The sequence below is a fragment of the Agelaius tricolor genome, unplaced genomic scaffold (assembly GCF_023055355.1).
Source record: "Agelaius tricolor isolate 1412-34295 unplaced genomic scaffold, bAgeTri1.0.p SCAF_1, whole genome shotgun sequence".
Lineage (NCBI taxonomy): Eukaryota > Metazoa > Chordata > Aves > Passeriformes > Icteridae > Agelaius > Agelaius tricolor.
Window position 1 is genome coordinate 106,457,774 of NW_027269261.1, and position 22,252 is coordinate 106,480,025.

General features: G+C 34.4%; 1 protein-coding gene across 1 annotated transcript in view; it reads right to left on the bottom strand.

Annotated features, from left to right (window-relative positions):
- ASCC3 (activating signal cointegrator 1 complex subunit 3) overlaps positions 1–22,252 on the bottom strand; it is a 250,900-nt gene that overhangs the window by 82,723 nt on the left and 145,925 nt on the right. The window contains exons 15-20 of the mRNA XM_071446475.1: positions 16,670–16,861; positions 16,120–16,344; positions 9,613–9,732; positions 4,949–5,113; positions 4,009–4,095; positions 1,618–1,794 (exon numbers count right to left, since the gene is read on the bottom strand). Of these exons, the coding sequence (XP_071302576.1) occupies positions 1,618–1,794; positions 4,009–4,095; positions 4,949–5,113; positions 9,613–9,732; positions 16,120–16,344; positions 16,670–16,861 (966 nt within the window). The remainder of the gene's footprint in view (positions 1–1,617; positions 1,795–4,008; positions 4,096–4,948; positions 5,114–9,612; positions 9,733–16,119; positions 16,345–16,669; positions 16,862–22,252) is intronic.

The following is a 22,252-nucleotide window of genomic DNA, read 5'->3' on the forward strand; positions in this document are numbered from 1 at the left end:
TTTGTTATTTTCTAGTTTATGCTTCTATAATAGCATCCCATCTCACACTGAATTTCACAACATTTGCACAGAAGCTTAACAGTAGTGAATGTTTGAAAACATTTACTATATTCTGAGAATAGTGTATAACCAAACTGTACAAATATGCTTTGGACTTGGAAAAATAATTAATAACATAAGTTTGAATGAGGTCAGTCTTATCCTGAAAACCTAAGTTATGATATTCCTTTCATAAACTTTTCAAGCTGTATTATGAAGCTATCTTTTTTTTTTTTTTTTTTTTTCCCTACCAGTACTATGTCTGGATTAGGAATTATGTTCTTGATTCATTGAATAGAATATAATCATTCCCTACTGGCTCTGCTATGCCAACAGGAATAAAAAATAGAAAATTATTTGGTTGTGATAGGAAGCATATGTTACTAAGGAAGCACATTCCTCTTAGAAAGGATGAAAAATTTTCTTAATACTCACTATCCAAATTAAAAAAAAAACAACCACACTTTGTAGCACTGGTTCCACAAGGACAGTTTATGAAGATCTAAGAAGAAGACCATGTTGCCTCACTAAACATGCTATAAATGAGACAGACAAATAAAAACAATGGCCTTGAAAGCAAAGATTAAAAGGATCCCACTGAAAATGATTTTGCTGTGCAAGTGCACAATTTTTATGATGTGTACAATCAGTTCAGCATTTTCTCGTTTATACTCATACATGCTACAAAACACAAACATTTCTGAAAAAGGTTTTGCTACTATGAAAATGTTGCTAAAGACTATGTATAATTTTGAATATTTAAATCTCATCTTTAGCACCAACTAAATACAACTTTTAGATTAACTCGTTCCAAAGCAGTTTTGTAAGGATGAGACAAAAATAATTCCATGCAACATCTCTGCTGACTATTAAATATAGAAAAGAAGAGTGAGAGTGAGATGGGCTAAAAGGGACCAGTTTTTGGGTTCACAGCTGGCTAAATAGATCTCTGTGTCATGTCCCTCTCTGTACCTGCCTATGTGTGGTAACCAAACATGCTGTGTTACAATCAACCCTTTAGGTGTCAAATGAAGCCAACAAACAAATACATAGACTGCTATGTCAATCTGCACATTTTTTTGCTAGTTTACATCCAGCAACAGAATTACAATAGCACATCTTTCGTGAGAAAACCAAGGTATGTGAATCAAACACAAAATATGTTTTGCAGAATGAAGTATAAAAACACACAAAGCATAAAAATAGATTACAACAGTTTTTCCCATTTTGAAGGAAACACTGAAATTTAGAGAATGTAATTTCTGTGCAATCACAGTTAGAGGAACTAAATAGAATAAGATTACATGGGTACTACAAAAAAAAAAAAGGGCATTCATAATTAACAAAAGCTGCCATAGTCTCCCAAGGTAGCCTTTTGCAAAACTTTTCTACTCGAGTGTTATAGCTTACATGCATGCACAAAGACAAGGCTCTGATTTTCAAAGAAACTTGCACAAAAATGTACAAAAAAGATGCAGATCGGGCCCTACTTGTATAATAGTAAATATTTGGGAGAATTAAAACAGCAGAAGTCAGCAACAAATACGTAGAATAACAACAAACAAATACTATTTTTACCTGTGCAACATATGCAGAATCCGAAATAAGGGAGAAGCTGTCCATCTCCCCTCTGCTAATGTATGTTTGAAGGAGGATATTAATTTTTCCATAATTGTTTTCCACACCTCCTGGAGCAGGAAGTTCACAGAAATCATTTAGTAAGGTATCTAGCTCTTCTATTTCTTCTTCTCTTACCTACAACACAATTATACATTATGAAGAGGCTGAAGCAATTCGATGAAAATTTTTACACTGAAATCAAATTTTCCTTATAACATAGTTATATTACTTTTAAATGGAGTCTCTAGTTTTAAGGAGAAAAAAAAGAAGAAAAAAAGCAGTAAACCCACATCTTCCACAATGTAGCTAATAGACCATAATTGAAACTATCTTAATAGGGACACAATTATATTTTGTTATTCATCACCATCTATTAAGGTTGTCATTGACATACAAAAATTTGATATGCCACAAAAATTGAATCTTGTGACCTTGTCATCCTTCATCTGATGAGATTTTATTTTTTATTTGACCAGAGTAAAACTTCTGTCCATCTGGATTAGGGCAATCTTGAATTAACATTAAATGTACTCATTATAGTTACACAGTTTGCATGTGATATAATACATTTTTAAACTCAAAACTGTGAAGTACTATGATTCATCATATTAAAATTTCCACTGTTAATAAGATTAAGTCTTAATATGAGTAAAGAAATATTAATATCTATGGTTTGAATAATGCATAACATTTCACATTCTAACTGATGACCCTTACATGGCAAAACTAGCATAAATCTACATATTCTTTGACTTACTGATAGTCTGTTAGTGTAAAACTTATTTGAAGAGGGTAAATGTTTGGTCCCTGCAGGGAACCATCTGAAAGTAATTTTCATTTGGACCTGACTACCTGACATACAAAAGACCCTAAGACAATTGGGTTAAAATCCCCAACTTTCTAGTGACTAGTCCCACAGGAAAGAAAGACATGAAGTACAGAACCATCATAAATGACTCCACTTTCAGGGGAATACAACGCTCTGCTTACAACAGCATTTTTGATAATTTTTTCTGCTCTTGCACAGCACAAGTACAGGTCTTATCCAGATCTGTATTTCAGCTACTGGTGAGTTACATATCTCAAATTCAGAATTTTTAAAGGCATTATGGAAATGTGATTAATTTATCAAAAGTCACAATTTCTATCACACAGAGGGGCAAATCCTGAGCTATTATTGTGAAAACCAGTTATTCATTTTAACATTCAGAGCTGCACAGCAAATGAATCACAAAAAATCTGGAACTGACAGTGCACTGATGCCATACCATACAAATCTGAGAAAGTAAACTAGAAAAACTGTGCTTTAGTCAAGAAGCATCACTACTAACTTTATTAAAAATATAGAAACATATCACATGATATTTTCCATATGCTTTCCTTTTAAATATTAAATTACGCTAAATTTAGACCTAGTCAAGCATTATCACTGTCATAAAAAAGCCCTTCTAGCTTGGAAAATGTTCCATGTATGACTGTGAAACCTCACTGCTTATTATCTTCTATAATAGAAGAGATTACAGCAAAATAGAATTTCTCCGTTAGATAAAGAGATGGTAATACCCAGACAATGTGTGCAAATATGTAAATATGTAGATGGTGAGGGATTCACGCTGTCAGCTCACAGAGCCAGGTGAATGAGAGCCAGCTCTGATCTGCAAGTTGTATAATTGTGGTAAAATGGCAATGAGCCCAAGCTAACAAACCCTGTGGAGTCTGGCTCGTACCTCTGTGAGATGGAAGCATGGGCAAACAAGCTCATGCCAGCTTGGAATGTACTGCCTTGTGTCCTGCCCACACGGGAGGCAGAAAGGGAGGCTGGAATTGAACTGAGTACAACACAGCAGTAATCTTCTAGCCCGTGTAAAATCTGTTGTGACAACTTTCTAGATTTCAGATTTGAATTTATGAGAATTTATCGTTCTGCCAATCTAATGTTGTTCCCTGCAGAAAATATATCAGAATTCACTTCCGTGAGTCCTGCCTCATTCCTGATAAAGCAAACTGTTCAGGGAGACATCCAATAATGCCTTAAACTTCAAACAGAGAAACTACCTCATCCCTCGGCACACTATTCAAATGGACACTTAGCTTCACCTGTTAATAATTGAGGAGCTGAAAAGTTCTTAAAAGCATTTTAAAGAATTACTCAAAGATCCATAACTAGCTATTAAATGTGCACTACAGTTCAAGCTGAACTACGTACAAATTTGAGCAAGAGCGTATTATGTTTACTCAGAAAACATTTTATAATGGTGCTTAGCATTTAACAAAACTTGTGTTTGTAGACAGCATTTATTGAGTAAGTACTACAGAAGTGTCTAGCTTCAAGAAATTCTTTAACTTTACCTTTATCTGTTCAAACTCTTCAGCTTTTGATACTATAGCAAGAATATCGCCTTCGGTTTTATGAGCATCAAACAATTCATTGAAAGTCTATTAAAAATAAAAAGAATCGATTTGTCACTGGAAATAAAAATACACATATAGCAGGAAACAAAGAAACCTTAGCCAAGAGTTTAAAAGGCATATAAGTCTAAAATGCAAGTTACTGGAAGACCAGGGTGATGCAATTTAAACAGGAACAAATTCCATAGTGACTTTTTGTCAGTTTCAGAAAAACAATCTCTCAGTGCCTTGGCCACTCCAACATCAAGAGACAGGCAATGTGGCCACTTAAGAAAAAAAGTCTAGGACACATCTGACTGAATAAATATGTGAGACTAATTATATACAGTGACAGTATACAGTTAAAAATTATTAATGCTGAGTCTTTAGCTTTTATTCAAGAAAAACACTTATTCGCTAAGAAAGAAAATGTTTTAAGATGAATGTGTACATCAAATCAAGTTTCCAATACTACAAAATTTTGAACATGTTTACAACACAATCTGATTACAGCACCAGAAGTTGTTCAAGGTTGTCAACATGATAGGACTTTCTCCCAAAGAAGGTCATCTGTTATCAGACACTACAGTACAATGTGCTATCAAGTACTAATGGTTGCACACACCATGAATATCAAAATGTTTCTTATAATTCTTCTACAAGTCAAAAAGACTACAAAAATTTAAATCTCACCTCACATTGAGTCTAAATTTTCAGTATTGCTTGATATTTAGTTTCTTTCTTTTTCCTACTTCCTCTCCCCCCATTTCAGTAAATATGATTTGAAAATACAGTGAACAAATCAGCTACATATTCTGTAATATCTTACAACTATTTTAGGCATATGTTTAAAAAAAAAAAAAAGGAAAAAACCCTCCAGAAACAGGACATCATCTTTTACCTCTATAGTATTGTATTTAATATAGTAGTGGCTGGCAGTTCTGCCTAAATCTGTTGAAGAAAAAAAGCCAGTCCGTTCTTCAAAGCGAATCATGCGGGCTTTGTCCAGTTTTCTGCCAACTTCAATAACCAATTGTTCTCTGTGCTTTTCTAGACCTGGATCCATCTAAACATGAAACACACACAATTATTTGCATAAAAGAAGTATTTAATATATCATTTTCTTGAGGTAATCCAGTCACACAAAGTCAAAAATCTGATAAAATGAATAAAATAGGTTATTTTACATAAACAAAAGTATTACTAGAATGCACAAAATAATCATAAATATTAAAATCACTGCCAAAAAAACCTTAAAAAATTATTCAACTGAAAGGACATGGCAAGACAAGGGTTGATGTTGTACTGCAGATAAACAAGCTCTCAGGGCATCACTGCAGCAAAAGTAATGTGCTCTCAGACTGAAAGGAAAAGTAAGGTCTGTTACTACAGAAATTAACTGGGATCACACACACATACAAAATATTTCCTTTCAGTACCGCACATCTCTTTCCAATAGGACAGAGTCAAAATGGAGAGAAGTCAGAGCTAAGCAAGGAGATCCAATGGCTCCAGGGTGTAATGAAAGGAAACAAAGACTGAATAGTTCATTTTGGAAATAAGTTATGAAAGTGCTAATCTAAGGATTAGGTGAATAGCACCTACATAGGATAAACCACATCACCAGTTAATCTGTGGCACCACTTGCCTAAAGCACTGCAAATACATAATGCCAATTTTCTTGTGATCTCACTAATAACAATTATATTGACATTACAGACCAAAACCTGTATGTACAGGACAAAACAATCAGAATAAAATTTCTTTTAAAATTATTTGGGACTATCACTACAATGGAGACCAATACTATTTATGAAACAGTAGTATGATTATGAAAAAAATTTACTTTGAAAATTTTGAAAGATGTTTTAATGATAACATATTCTTCATTAAATTATCATTACTGTATCACTTCAAAAAAACATGTCATCTTTTGGCACCTTCTGTTGATGAAAATGGCTGAAGATATACCTTCCTGTGTAGCTGACATGAGGCTGGCTTTAATTGCACAGATAATAGATTAAGCTTCAAATTGCATGGCTTAAATGTTTCCTAGGAAAAAACCTTTAACATCCCCAAAAGCTTTTGGTAGGTTAATTGGGATATTCTAATTAGTGAGTTACAGACGTACAGTAACATTCATGTTAAAAGCACACAAAGGAGCTTCCTGTGCCCAGCATCACTTCTATTCATATCAAAGTTCAGGAACTTGGACATTTTGTCCTACTAATAATGCACATTGTCTCATTAGTACATAAAAGGCTGGGCAAAACTCCCATCTGAGTAGGACTGCTGTATAATTGTGTGTTTCCACATCAGGCACCTGGGATACCCACACTGACAGGGATGAGTGAAAAGGGATTCATAGTTATGTTAACCTTCTGCAGTATGTGCACCTGAGATATGGCTCTAATTATACAAGCAATAATTAGTTTTAAGGACTGAAACACCGTTCTAGTCCACAGGCAGTATTCTTATTTCAGGGCTCGCGTATAGTTCAGATTTCCTACAGAATAAGTCATACCAGCTCTCTGGGTAAATCTGAAACAGAGATACACGGCCAAGACAGCAAAAAGGAGCAGGCTTTAAGAATTGTTGTGCCTTGGTTTGCTCTGGTTTTCCCTGGGCCAGGATTCAGTTTCACCTTTGTGCAGAAGTACATCATCTCAAGGTCAGTGAAGCTGCAGACAAACAGTCATCTCCACAGACAGCTGGAGACTAGTTCCTAATATTCCATGTTTGCCAGTTACCCTGAAGCTGTTTCTCCTTAGTTATGGCTTGCCTTAGTTTCAAGTCAAAAGCTAAGATGGCAAAGGTCTAGACTTCTTTTCTCAATAGTAAGTCATGCATTGAGGTCAGATTTCAGAGCAGAGTTGGTCAAAAAAAAGTGATCCAGATGCCAGATGTTCAATATTTCTTAAAACTATTGTGGGGAAAAATTAATAAAAAATCAAATTAACTCCCTATTCCTTCGGCCGTCCAAAGTACCCACCAATCTTTTGCCTTCCATAAAAGCAGAGGCTGCAACAGCACACTAACATTTTTTACAAAGTTTTAACTTTAAAGGAAAGGTCACCAACTTGAAAAAACTGTGAAACAATATTTGAGTTTAGAGAATCCATGGTTAGCATCCTTCTTGTTGAACTTGCATAATTAGAAATCCTCAGAATAAAGGATCCAGCCTAGAACAGCTTGAAGCCCTTCTCTTTAAAATGAGCCTTGGCATGTCCACAGTAAGAAAATGAGTGGGTCTGGAGTATGCATATGGAAATTTAAGAATGCATGATAAAGTACATTACTATCCATTATAAAGTATATTATTATCCACACCGTTTTCCTCTAACTTATTGAGAGAAATATTGGGCACAAGCTCCTCTAATTTTTATATCTAGACATAAATTTTATGGTGGTAAAAAGCTCTGCTTAACTGTGGGAACACCAAAGAATGGAACCAAAAAGAGGAGAAAATAGACAAAGAAGGTTTTTTAATCCAGGCACCTTTTCAATGGAACCCCAGAAGTATGAGAAAATGCCTGTAATTCATACTACTGGCTTCACTAATACAACATTTGCATTTTCTCCACTTTTTCCTTCCACTCTTTTTTTTTTCTCTTGCTGCTTGTCATTAATTTTGGCCATTTTCATGAATCAGTAAGAGGCATGATTGGCATTTCTGGCAAACAACTTGAAAAATCACAAATCAAAGCAGTGGACCTGCAGTAGCCTGCTCCTGGGTATAGTCCAGAAAGATCCTGGAGACAACATGTGGGGTTCCAAAGATGTGCACCCTATTGTGTGGGTGCCCTGCAGTACAATTACTAGATGTGGTGAGCACCGGTGGAAAGGGAATGGGGAATGAGTTTGCATGATCTCAGTCTCCACAAACAGCTAGGAAGTGTGATCCACACTTCCTAGGGATACAGGGATTCTGAACAAGGGATACAGGGATTCTGAATGGATAACACTGACTGTCAGTGAAAACAGAGACAGAAATTGGTATACTGCAATTACTAAAATACACTAAGACACCAATTATGAAAATTGGATACCTATACTGAGACTGGTCTAACTGACCAAAGCTTTGGTTATACCTGCATCTGGCATTAGAGCATCCATATTCTACCACACGTAAGCTTTGACATTTAAAACTGGTTTATCTAGGAAACAGGAGGATTTGCATTGGTTTTGCTCCTACATGAATGGGTAACACTTCACAGTGATATCATTTGTTACTGCCTTAACTCAAAAATATGAATGTCTAATATTAGCACATCAAATCCAAAGGAGTAGAAAGAAGGTTAGTGGAACAATCCTCACTTTTCAGCAGCTGAACAGAAACACTAGAGCAGGGGGAAAGAGAGAAACTCCTGTTCATTATTTTTAAAATTTTTAAAAGATATTTCTGTTACTGATTTTTTCACCACTTATTATCACCATGGTTACATTTCTTTTAATCTAGAATTCAATAGTGAAACAAAAACCAGAATTTATATTAGTGGGACAACAACATTCTTCTCACTAGCAAATCAATTTTTGATTCTCATTTATCTATTACTTTGTGGTCTGTGTTATATACTGTTATATTAAAATATGGTAATGAACTACATGGCTTTTTAGAGAAAATAAATTTGAGATGACCAGAGGTCTAAAGGTGTCTGCAGAAGCTTCCTTAAGCAATAGCACACCTATTTCCACTGCAGTTTCCACTACCAGAGACAAAAAATATCAAACAACTGTCTGCTTGCATATACCTCTGCATGTCACCATGACCTAACAAACTGCTGCTCACAATGTCAAAATAAATTACAAAGTCACAAAACGGATCCTTGATGTGAAATAAACTGCAGTTACACACACTTGTGAGTTTGCCCTGCATTAGGCTCAATTAACTGTGTCTAATCATGCTAACATTAAATGCTTATAAACAGCTGTACAAAGAAAAAGGTAATAATATTTAGATTATCTGGAAACTATTAATCTTCCTAAAAATTATAGATAATGGAAAAAACTTGAAAAAAACGCCTTATGTAAATGTGCACTGATTCATATCACAGCATGGAATGCTTGTAAATATTACAAAAAAATTCCAAACAAATTAATTAAAGAAATCTTATAATTAATAAATCATATGATAGAAAATATCACCCAATTAAAATTTTTATTTTCTAGTTTATAAATTATTATACCAGGAAACATTCTAAAACAAAAGCTGATGGGGTGAGTGGGAATCAAGCAACTCAAAAATGCTTTCTTTTATCATTTCTATCTAGTCTACAAAACTGAAACACTGAAAACAGCCTAAGTTACAGTAATTGTGTGATAAGAATGAATGATGTCCTTTGGAGCATAACTTGACCAGTTAAAATGTATTTTTATGTGAACAGAAGGGGCCTCATAATTCAGTGTTAAAAACACTCTGCTACAGAAAATATCTTCCTTTTTCTAAGCACTTTAAAAGAATTGCTGATGTCAGGTTAAGTAGAAATAGCAAATATTTATCCTCACATCAGGGAAGGATTAGAGACTCAGAACAGGTTACAGATTTTTTTAAAATGCATTTTATACCTGATAAGCTTTGTGACTGATGCCATATACTAATGGATTTGCTCTCATCCGTACATAAAGATAAGTGTAACTTATCCACTTTACTGCTTCTTCCACATTAGTTACTGTGCCAAGAGCAATCTGGAAATAGGAGAAGAGACAAAATTAAGTATATATGTTACAGCTGTACATAAGTACTTGCCTGAAAACACATGGAATTCAGAGTATTAGCACAAGATTAAAGAAAGTGTTGGGATATTTCGAACGTATACAGTTTTGAAATAATCCTAAAACAATAACTTGACCAATTTATGCAACTTATCTTGTGAACATGTAATACCATGGGTTGCTTTGACCTAATACTATAGATACAGTGACCATAAATGATCCTTCCTACATCACTTACAATTTTTACAACTAAAAGATATTATTGAGCAAGATTGTTATAAAAATAAAAAGACAAACAAACCAAAATTGTTCTGTGGTGGATATGGTCAAGGTAATTTTAAGACGAGTACTTGAAAAGAAAAGAATCTACATTTAAAAGATTAATTTCATCATGCCAATGTGAAAGCACCATTGGGTCCTAAGCAAAATGACACCAAGAATCTCCAGGTTTTCTCTTCCTCATACTTGGCAATCCTTTTATACACAGTCTTTATAAATTGTTTTCTCCTTTTGTAGCTGCAAGTCAAACATACGGGTATCTGCTAGATTTTTGGTATATCAAAATATGACAAAATTGAAGAGATTATATATGTATATAAATATATACACATATATATATACACATATACATACATACATACATACATTTATATACATGTTTATTTATATTTCAAGGCTAAATCAGCTATACCAAACAATTTTTTGTACTGGGTGACTTTTTTTTTCTCCTGAAAATTCAATATTTTATCACCAAATTGTTGACCACACACATATTTTTACTTGATAACTTCAACTCTATTTTGTACTGGTTACACTCACAAGAAACATTTTACTGCTTAATTCCAGTTAATCTGATTTTACCAGAAGAATTTAATATTTCCTGCATGTCCCATGAACAAACCTTTTTTTGGTTGTTGCTGGTTGTTAAAAGAAGCAAAAGTCCCTCTTACTAGAGTTTTGTGATTCATTACTGCATTTTTTAAAGCTATTTTTGTTTTATTGGTGTTGGGATTTCATATAAATCTTCTGACTTGGCAGAAATAATAATTTAAAAAAGCCTATAGAACTGAGTACATATGCATGTTCAGACTGAAGTACCTAGACCTTAATAACAATACTGACATTCTTTTGCAAATAACATAATTGGTAAAAAATAACAATGAAAGGGATATCTGCCTTGAGTAAACTCGAATCCAGTAAAACCTTGTTAATATCAGTGTCTAATAGCATGGAGTAACCCTAGGCTTTGCTTAACACACTTTTCATGTGGTATTTTGTAGTTCAAAAGCATAAGGAGATTGGGGGAAGTCCCACAGTATTGCTTTTCAAGGCAATAGCTACTTAATGCACTGAGGTAGCTACAAAAGCATTCAGTTCTTCACAGACTACCACAGGGATAACATGGAATAGAATCCACAGGTTACTATTACTTGATTTGTACACAGGTTATTTGGAGCATTTGGTTTCTTTGCATGACTCAAATATCTTTCAATGCAGAACTTGAAAGAGCTTAAAAACACAGTCCACTAGTCTCATTTTCAAGAACCACTTTCATAATCCTGAAAACATAATATTCTTGTTACTGAAAACAATGAAGTCTGACAAAAATCAAAACAAAACACGCTTCACTTTTTCTTTGCCTCATTTGTTCAAATGTCTGATTCTATTGCTATTCTATTCTATTCTATTCTATTCTAATTAATTATTTTAATAAGTTAAAAGAAAAACTGAAGGAAAAAAGCAATTGTGAAATACAGTTGGGTTTCAGATATGGCACTGAAAAATCTAATATTGTGCTTTCCTTCTTCCCACAAATTCAATAATATGCAGTCAAAAAAACCCCAGAGTAATTTCTAAATATTTGCTGCCATCTAGTGTTCAAGTAAAGTTCTTAGGCACTAAAAATTTATCCTACATTAAACAGTATGAATGATCCAAGTTTCCAGCATTTCCTCAATGGTGTATTAGACATTCAGTTACAGATGGAATAATTGGTGAATAGAAATATTTACTATCTTGACATTGTATTGTCCAATTGCACCAGTTTTCATAAAGCAATTTTGATTTTTCACAGCTCAAATGTAATAATGGTGTTTAATCACTCACAGAATGCAGTTTTAAGTACTATTTTTTTCCAACTCACTGTGTAATTTTAAATTACAGCAATAAGCAGCATCACACAAATTTAACTAATTTTGCAGTGACTGACATTGCCATCATTGAGCAACGTGCTTAGCAGTATTTATTGTCATTTATTTTCTTTTTGCCCTCCTTTTTTTTTTTACAAATGCTACACCACAAACTTTATCAAGTTGAATGATATTTCAGAGGAGGTGGTTTTGATATGCAAAAAAATGTAAACAGATATAAGTAACATGGCTTTTGGGCAGCTCTTGAAAAATGAGGTTTTTTTTTCTCTGATATTTCTGATGATTAGAAAATGGCATAGAAATATTACCCATATCATTATATAGCATAATACATTCTTTTTTACATACATGTGCCTATTTACAAATATACTGTCTGTTGTTGTTGTATAATTGAGTCTGATTACACAAAGAAAAATTTCAATATATATATAAAATATTTGTTGGTAAGGTAAGAGAGCAAGGAATCTTTCTCACAACCGAATAAGCAATTTTCTGTTTCCTTTGGAAACCAGTGGATTTTAAATTACTATTTCAGCCCCATAGGACTATGGTCTTAGTCCTGTGAAGCTTTTGAAATAATTATTGCTACTAGAATTGTCCCAAGTCAGACAGAATCTCCTGTGCTTTGCCCCATACCCAGATCAGCCATTGTATCATCCAGCTCCTGAGTGATTTTTTTTTTAGGAAGGACTCTGAAGGAATTTTTCTTCTCTTCTGAAAACCCTTTCTTTCAAGGCAAAAGATTAAGAGGTTTGTCCAGATTGAAAAAGCCACCAGGTTCTACATTCCTGTCTTCAGAGGAAAATCACAAGCATATGCAAGTGAAGGCACACACCCTGGGGAAGGTATGCCCACTGTCCAGCACTGCAAATCATTTCCTAAGCTCTCTGGGGAAAGGAGTCATCCCAGCAAACAAGCTGGAGTCCAGCTGTGGCTGTCAGGGAGGGCTCCTTCAGGTGGAAACCATTAGGGAAGGAATGGTGACCTGCATTGTATGAGCTATTGATGATAGTTCCCAGATAAGTTAAAGTTTATGGTCTAATTAAACCACATCCCCTGCATCTTATCTTTCTTCCTGTATTTCCAGAAAAGACAGCCATAGGTATTTTCTGTTTGCCAGCTGGTCAACTGCCCCAGGACTTGCTCCTCTCAACTTAGTACCTTAACTAGCTATTGTATTCCTTTTTACATCCTATTATGCCCACTGGCAAAATCTCAGCAAAAAAAGGAAAAGGGCATCTCCATGCCTTCGTTGATGATCACTTATTTACTATTCTGCTAATTTTTAGGAGGAAAAAACCCCACAAAACCAAAGCAAACCTCAGATTTGCAGAAGAGAATTAACAGCAGACTGACATGCTGATATACACATTCAAAGTCTTAATTTTGGTGTCAGCTCAATGTAGTTGGATATATTTCAGGTTTCTCCATTCTGTAGTTCTCCTAAGAACAAAAGCACTGAAGCATCAAGACCAGCTGTCTCTGAGGTCAGGTAACAGCAAGTGCTGAAGGGCAAAATGCAGGAATGAGGAAGAAGCATCATAGACATTTCTCCCAAACTATTTAACAATTGCATCTCAAGGTCTTTAGTTAAAGGTATTGGCTTTGTACTTGGTTACTTTAAATGGATTTTTATTCCATTTATGGACAGTTTTTCAAGTACTTTTCTGTTTAGAAACAGCTCCCTGCAGAGAGTTCCACTGCCTAACCACCCAGCTGACATCATTTTGTTTTTTAAACCTGCCACTGGCTCATTGCAGCCAAAACATCCTGGTTCTTGTCCCAGGAGAGATGCAGTCTTTTGCCATATTACTTCACGTATTGCTTCACAAAACTCTGTCATATAATCTTGATTTGTTTTGTTCTCTCCTGAAGCATACAGAAAAATTGGTGGGCTCCTTTCACTGAAACAGATTTATTTCTTTGCCCATCCTCTCTGAAAATTTCTTGATTCTAGAGAATTACCTTTTATCTGGATATATACTGTAATTTTTTGCACTATTGCCCAAATTTTCTCTCCGGCACGACATAAGTCTAGGTACAAAATTCAAGGCCCTGGATTCCACTTAGCAATTGCTTGGCCAGGATTATATGCTGTATTACCATAAATATCTGAATCATTCTTAACATTCACCTATTTCTGCCAAGAGACCTGGTCTAGATAAAAGCACTTTCATATTCTTGTGGAAACATGAAGTCTTTCCATACTTCCAACTGCTGCCTCCATTTTATCAGCCCTTCTTTCAGCTATTGGTGTGTCCATAACAAATTAAGAATTTAAACAATTCAGCAGTGCTTCTGGCCTTTAATTTGTTTCTCTTTACAACTAGAGAATAAGCATTTGGATTTCCTGAACTACTTGTAATGAAAGCAGATTCTGCTCCTACAATATGTTGTTTTATTATCCATCAGTGCAGATTTCCTGGTGCTAACAACAGGCTCTGTTATGGAGAAGTTGTCAGTGGTCATCAACATACGTGTCTTGATTTCTGTAACACATCAGTCAAAACCCATATATTTTGTATCCATACAGTGCTTTGTTACTACCAAAGGGCAGAAGATGACAAAAATGGAATGTGCTTCCTAAGACTACATACTTAATCATATGATGGCATATATTTTAAAACATATTTTTTTTCCAGAATGGTGCAGCATATTGGAATAGTCATCTCCAGATAAACTTAACAATTTCTGCTAAATCATCTCTATCTTTTTCAGATAATTCCACCATCTTAGATCAAATCAGCATACACTGAAGTTTAGACTGACTCCAATTATAAGGAAATGTTATGAAGTTACTTTCCAAAAAATGCTGTCACAATAGTTCCTTGCCAGAGCTCATAGTACCGGTTACCTGTAATCTGTCAGGTACTAATTTTTCCTGCATGTTATGACAGGAGTATAAGTAATGTCACATATGTTGCCTTCATGCCCTTGCTATGCTATTGTGCTTCATTGCTATTTCTACTAGCAATCATTTATCACTGTAATTAACAAAATTCTGATTGCACCTTCAGCTTTTGTAACTGTATCACTTAATGGAATCTGGGGTAATTTTAAAGCCATGAGTACACTGTTCTTTTTAGATTACTACCATTACACAAAATCAGAAAAAAAGCCTAACTTCCTAATATTTTATAAAATGTAGCAAACTCCTCTGCTGTGAAGGAAAGCCTACCCAATCCTTGTTTCACGGTCTGCTTTCTGTGTCTCAAAAAAAAGAACAAAGCTCTTCTGTGAAATCTGGCTGGATTTTTTCCTATTGAAAAGGCACATGGTACCCCAAAACCAGATCACTCTCTCCTGACTTATTGTGGTGCTGAACAATAACCACAAATATTCCTGACTTACACAACCAACTTTAGGAAGTAAATTTTTACTACTAATGTGTAAGTTGCTACTATGCAGTTTTAAATAACTGAATATCCATCCAGGTCCACTTAGAGAATATTCAGAGGTGCCTATTTCCAGGACCATTAAGTATTGTCAAAAGGAAATGGTTGAGAGCAATATATCTGCCCAATGCAAGATAAGATAAATGCCATCCATTTATTTTTTCTCTTTTTTTTTTTGTGGTAGAAGGAGAGATGGGAAAATTGAGAAAGTGATGAAAAGACAAAATAAGCAAATATGTAAGAATTGAGTAGATAAAATAACAAGCATCTTCAAAAGGCTATTCTTAATAGACCAAATAAACTTCACATTTTTCAAAATGATAAGCAGTTTTATGTCACTGGACACTTAAGTCTAGCTAAAATGCTTGACTTTAACTGAAAAACTGTCTTGTGACATTGAAAAAAAAAAAGTTAAAGCAAAGTCCATTATTCTTCCTTTCCTGCAGTTAAATATGTGAATTTGGTTATACACAGAAAGACAGGCTTTAATTTTTTTGTGGATTTTACTTCTCAGTTATGCAGAACATCTACTAAATTCTAAAAAATCACTTCTGATTAGGTAAATGCTGCATTGCTACAGTTTTATCTTAAGGGTATTTTGATCCTCCATCCTACTTTGAATACCTGCTATATTTTGTAAAAGATCCCCCTTTTTCACATATGTAGCAGTTCACTTAAACATACACACCTACACACTAACAGTAATAAAATATGTACAATGAAAATTTTATTAAGTGTGAGAATATTGCATTTTTGTTTCAAATAATGTCAATCCTTTAAAGTTTACTAGTTTCTCTAAACAAATCAAAGGTTACCTCTGCATTTAAGTTGTCTGCAAGGCTTTCAAGAAACTGGCTTTCAATTGGGTTCTGCTGTGTAAGAAGAGTCAGGTAATGACTGAGTTTATCATGAGTTGTAATAATGATGCCTTCTCCGAATTTGTCGAACTGAGGCCGTCCAGCTCGACCAAATATCTGCATGACATCTAAAATTCCAAGGTCAACAAAGGAGCCTCTTTTTGCAGCATATATTTGTGTTCCCTGGTTGAGGAAAAGTTAATAAAAATTAACATAAATACACATGAATATAATCCTGATGAGCTGAATACTGAAATTAGGCAAATATAGTATGATTTCAGAAGTGTACTTTAACTAATCCTTTCATAATCTTTGATATATTTAAATCTTTACTATACAAACTAGACTCCCACTGGAGAGAATCAGTTTAATGAGATATAAATAACATTTCAAGTCAATCAGATATTTCCCCTCCAGGCCCAAAACTCACAAGAAATCTTGCTATCTATACTTCTTCACAGGTTTCTTTTAAGACAGATAACTGCTTGCAGAGCAGGGAAGCTCTTACCTTAATAACAACAGCATGAGCAGGCAGATTGACACCCCAAGCAAGTGTAGCTGTACAAACCAAGACTTTGATGTGTCCATTAGAAAACAAGTTCTCAACCAAACTTCTGTCTTGCCGCAGCATTCCCGCGTGGTGAATACTAAATCCATCTGGAAACAGCTCACGGAGCTGCTTATTTCTGGATCTCTGTACCTGGAGTGGGCAAGAATAACAATTAAATTCACTTCTAATTACAGCACAAGAAGCATGGTATTAAAAAAATACAGGAAAAAATTGGGCATTATTATGAGTCATATGAAAGAAACTATTTCTATTAAGATTGGACTTTCTATCAAGGCCAGTTTGTGATGATTTTCTATAAATTATCGTGTCTATACTTGTTTTCCGGAGAATACCCTTAATTCTATAAAAGACTGCAAGAAGTTTAATCTTTGTACAGAAGTGTAGCTTCACTTAAATGGAGATTCAAGGTAACCAACAGTGAGTACATGGAAACTGAGAATTCTCTTATCATTTTTCCTTAAAATGAACTCTTTCAGACTGTGGAGGCAGCTTGGGCAGGCTTGAGGCATCAGGCCACACATTATACTTACCATGAAGGAGGGGACACCCTTCCCCACCACCAGCCATTGTATGGGTGCAGCACAGCCTGAATCAATAAATTCATGTTACAGAATCAAACTGTTCATCTACCCCTCATTTTCCCTTTCCCATAGGCAGGAGCCTGGGATCTCAGTCTGCAAAACCTCCAGCCTCCTGCAGGGTATGAGCTCTGTGAGCATTATTTCTGGGTACTGGCTTTATCCTGCTTCATCTACACTGAACACTGCCTCTAAGTTATGAAAAACTAATATACTTCCCTAATTTGCCACAAGCGCTTCTGATTTTCTGCCTGTCTCTTCCACATTCCTACCTGCTGCACTAACTGCCTTCCAAAACCAGTTGCTGCTAAAGGTGATACCAAAAGGGTTGTGGTAATGACAATTCTAATTTTTTTCTAAACCAGATTTCTTTATCTTTGTCCATGGAGAATCTCTACTTTTCCAAACCACACAAAGGTTAAGTAGTATTTAACTCTCACTGTATTTTCAGCCGTATGTATTATAGTGAATTAATTCTAGATAAAATTAGATTTTTATTGTTTTTATTGTTGATGTTGTTATCTCTTCACATTTACCATTTCCTGACACACAGCCACCGAAAAGTTGATTTATGGGATACAGAGTGGGTAAAGCAAAGCAAAACATGGTTCGCAGTACTGGCAAACTGCCAAACATGAACAATAAATCTCTGCAAACACAGAAATAAATAGGGAGATGGGAATGCAATTATAAAAGGAGGACATGAAAAGAAAAATATTGTAGGAAAAACACATTTCTCAGTTTCTCAATTATCCAGCTTTTCAATATCTGATCTTTCCTGCTTTAGCAGTAATTATTTACTATTCGTTTAAAGGAAATCAAATTCAGCTTTTAAACTACACATGACTTTTTGGCAAATTTAATTAACTGCTGTAGTGCCTAAAAATGAATAAATAATAAATTGATAAAGTGGCCCTGCAGTTCATGAAGCTTATTCTTCATGAGCTAACAAATAGAACCAAATATTTCATAAAGAGCACAGATGCACCAAGGTTTGCCTTTATTGATTATCAACAACAAAATTCACAGCAGGTTGTGGAAAATTCACTTCAACTGCTTCTGTGACACAGAAATTTGGATTGCTCTTGATTATATCTGGAACTTGGTGTAAACATTTAAGTATGAATTAGCTCTTTTCTTAAATAAATGATTAAAAAACCATCAAAAAATTCACTTTTTTAGAACTTTCTGTGTTGGTGTCACATGCCTATTTTATATGCATTAAGGTATCCACTTTTCAAAAAACACAATTATTCAATACAAAAAACATTACACTTTATTATAATCTTAGCTTAAAAAGCAGAATCTTGCTCTGAAATCCTCAAAATTAAAAAATTTCATACCTTTGTAATTTGATTGCTTACGTCGTTTAATGTATGGAACAACAGGGCAATATACAAATGGAAAGTTAAGAATAGTAGGATTGTGTACTAGATATAGAAGAAAACTATTTGTTTATGGTTTTAGGAAGTACAATTTCATCACTTTATAAGAGAGGAACTTGTGAATACAGTAAAAAGAAAAAGGAAGGAAAAAGGTTTGTGACAGAAAACATATAAAGACATGGCAATGCTAGTCTGACTATAATTCAGTACTGACAAGCTTAAGCTTAATCTAAACTGTTCAAAAATACATAGGTACACTTACATGTTGCACTTAAAAAGAATAAAAAACCTAGTTCTAAAATCTACCACACATTCTAAAATGACATCTTTTAAATATTTAAAATGTACAGGTTCATTTATTGAATCTGTGAAGTGCTAGACTTCCAGTCTACACAGCTAACAGGTTTAGAAGTATAGGAATTTTTTTTTTACAAGACAGAAGATGATGAAATTTTTTAAATGAAAAATATCACAGGTCACTTTTGACATAGGAAAAAACCAAATGCTGAGGAAATAAAATTGTTAGTTTTTCTGGATGATTCTATTAACTCCACAAAAATGGAAATTATTTTCTTCCCATAAATTTGTGTTCACTTTAGATTACAAAGATACAAGGCAAGTTAGTTCAAGAAAAATGATATAATCCAATTTTATAAAATTCACTTGAGAAAATAAAATAAAAAAACGATTCCCATATTGCAGTGATGCCTAGAAAAATTGCTCACATAATGTATCATTTAAGCATATTTGCTTTTGTACAAACCTTTTAAACTCTTGTGAAAATGAAGTGCATGGCTCTTGTATTTAATCTGAATTTTAATGGTTACAGAGACAACAAAACCAAGACTACTAAATAAAAGAACTGAAACTATAAAAAGTTATATTGCTTCCACCTTGTTCTATAACAGAATAAAACTAAGAGATTTTACTTAAAATTTATACAAAATGTTACTGAGTGCCTCAGGTGTATGGAGAAGTTGTTATTATGAGGTATAGCACTGGTCTCCTGATTAGAATTGATTTTCTTTCCCCTCCCTTATTGCTCAAGAGGGCTGTAGATTTATGACCTTTGCTTACATGTGTGTGTGCATCTAAAACAGTATGTGTTAAATAAATTCCCAGTTTAGCTTGCTGCCACCTATATTTCTCCTTTAAATGTCTTGAATTTCGTGCAATTCTTGATTAAGACACATGAAAAATGCCACAATTAGACATAGAAAAATGTCCTGCTTAATTTTAATGAGAAATGATGCATATATAGCAGGAAAAAAGAAATCCAATGTTTCTACTAAAGACTTATAAAAGGTAACACCCTTCCTTACCCTTTTCATGCATCTGGTATCACAAAGGAATCATCATTCATATCAACTATAAGGTGTACACTCTTTGAAATACTCATACAGTGACCCAAATAATGAAATTTTTAGGCCTATAAATACCTTTTTCTCTTACTTTATATAGAAAGAAGGTAAAAAAGAGCAATAAGGCTTAATTATGAGAAGCAGCTGCCAATAAATTGCTTCTCGATACATGAAACATGAATTTATGGCTTATTTTGTTGTTTTCTTAAAATCTCCAAATGCTACCCTCATCTAGAATAAACAAAGTAGATCATCACTACTTGCTATGATAAATTTTTTCTTTCTGTAGATTACTCATTTTTCTTTTATGCACGCTCGTTTTAAGGTATTGCTTGAAATTCTGAATTTGGGTGTTTTCTCCCACAAATAATGCAGTTTTTGACTCTAACTGCAGATAAAGGAGTCTCATGTTTTTCCCTGTAACAAAAAATTACTATTACTATATTCTGTTTTTTCCCCACCAATAATGCAGTTTTTGACTCATGTATTCTCTTTCAATAACAAAAATGGCACAGGCTATTCTAGCATTTTTCTCACGATCTCCTTACTACAGCAAACTTCATGCTCATGACCATATGACTCAATCATTGTAATTTCCTTTCTGTGGAGTTCACTATAGGGCAGCACTTGCACTTGGTTCAGAATGCACCATTATATTTGTTCACTGGTTTGAGCAGTCCTGAGCAATTTATTCCCCCCCTCCATTCTCTGCACTGTCCTGACACCCTGCAAAGTGGCAGCTCTTAATTTTGAGGCCTCATTAGCCTCACTTGATGAGTGTTGGAGTTCAGATAGCACAGACATTGCAGACACCACACAAAGTAAGGAATCTTTTGCTGCAGCCTTCAATGAACAGCAGTTATAATTAGTACTACTACTGTGTGATGAATACAGGTCAAATATACCCAAGTAACTATTTTGTAACTTTGCTCAAGACATTCAGAAATGTCATTTGTAGGCTGACCTAAATTGTTTAACTCCCAACAAGACAAAAGTCTCCTCTGCCTCATTCATATTACTAAAACTGCTGAATCTGCTCTGCTGGTTCATTTTAAGAATACTGACTGTCTTTCAAAATTTATGAGATCAGGTAGAATGGAAAAAGTGTCCATCTGCTCCAGAAGTAAAGGTCAGCTGACAGAAGCAGAATGAAAAAAGGGAAGTTGAAGAGTCCATCCATGGGCTTATTGCTGTTTCATAAATATAAAAGAACTAAGTATGAGAGAAACAGAAAGAAATTATCAAAGGATTGCATGATCATTCACCATTTTTGCTCTTCAGAATTTACTACATTCATGTTGCATATTAATTTGACTATATATGCAAAACTTTTATTCTTTTATTTTCACCTTCTATTCCAAAGGAGAGAGATCTTGGATGGTGTAAATAAAACCACTAGAGGTTGTTTTTTTTTTAATATAAGTTCAGAATATAGTAATTTTTTGTTACAGGGAAAAACATGAGACTCCTTTATATGCAGTTAGAGAAGTACATGAAACCTAGAGAAAATACTATGAAAGATAAGCAGTAACATTATTTGAGAGTTTATGACAACAATTGTATGGAGAAATACAGATTTGAGTCTAAAGGGAGAAAAAAGGTATGCATGTGAGGTACACTGATTTTACTTGAGGACTGTCCTTTTTGAATTAGAACTGTTATTTGTATCATTCCACTTGTATTGTCTGCATAACAATTAAGCTACCAGCAGCTGTTTCTAGGACAAGGACAAAGCAGCATTTTTTGGGTAGCAGTAAGATTACTTGCCTGGCTCTTTCCTGGGAACAGAGGCATTAGCTTCACTGACTGCTCACTGTGCAACTCGGTCCTGTGAAGAACCCAAAAACTACTGAGAGCTCTCCTCACCAAGATAACACACATGACCTAGCAGATAATTTTTGGAGGGATGCAGGCTGCCCAATATGCTATTCTACTTAAGGAGAATGCATGCTCATTCTCTACACCTTCACTTTTTTAATGTATCTAACAATTCACTTTGTATAGTTATCCTGAAGTAGTACCTCTGTTCAATACTTACTCTTTTACTGGGATATAATTAGTTGGTACCTGGCAAGACATTATTTGAAGATGGTAATTCTAACAAACAAATGTGAATCAGTTTGAATCTCTCCTCAAGAGTCAATAATCTAATTGTCTCCCTCTGGCAATTTAAGTTCACTGTATTAAACTTAGAAT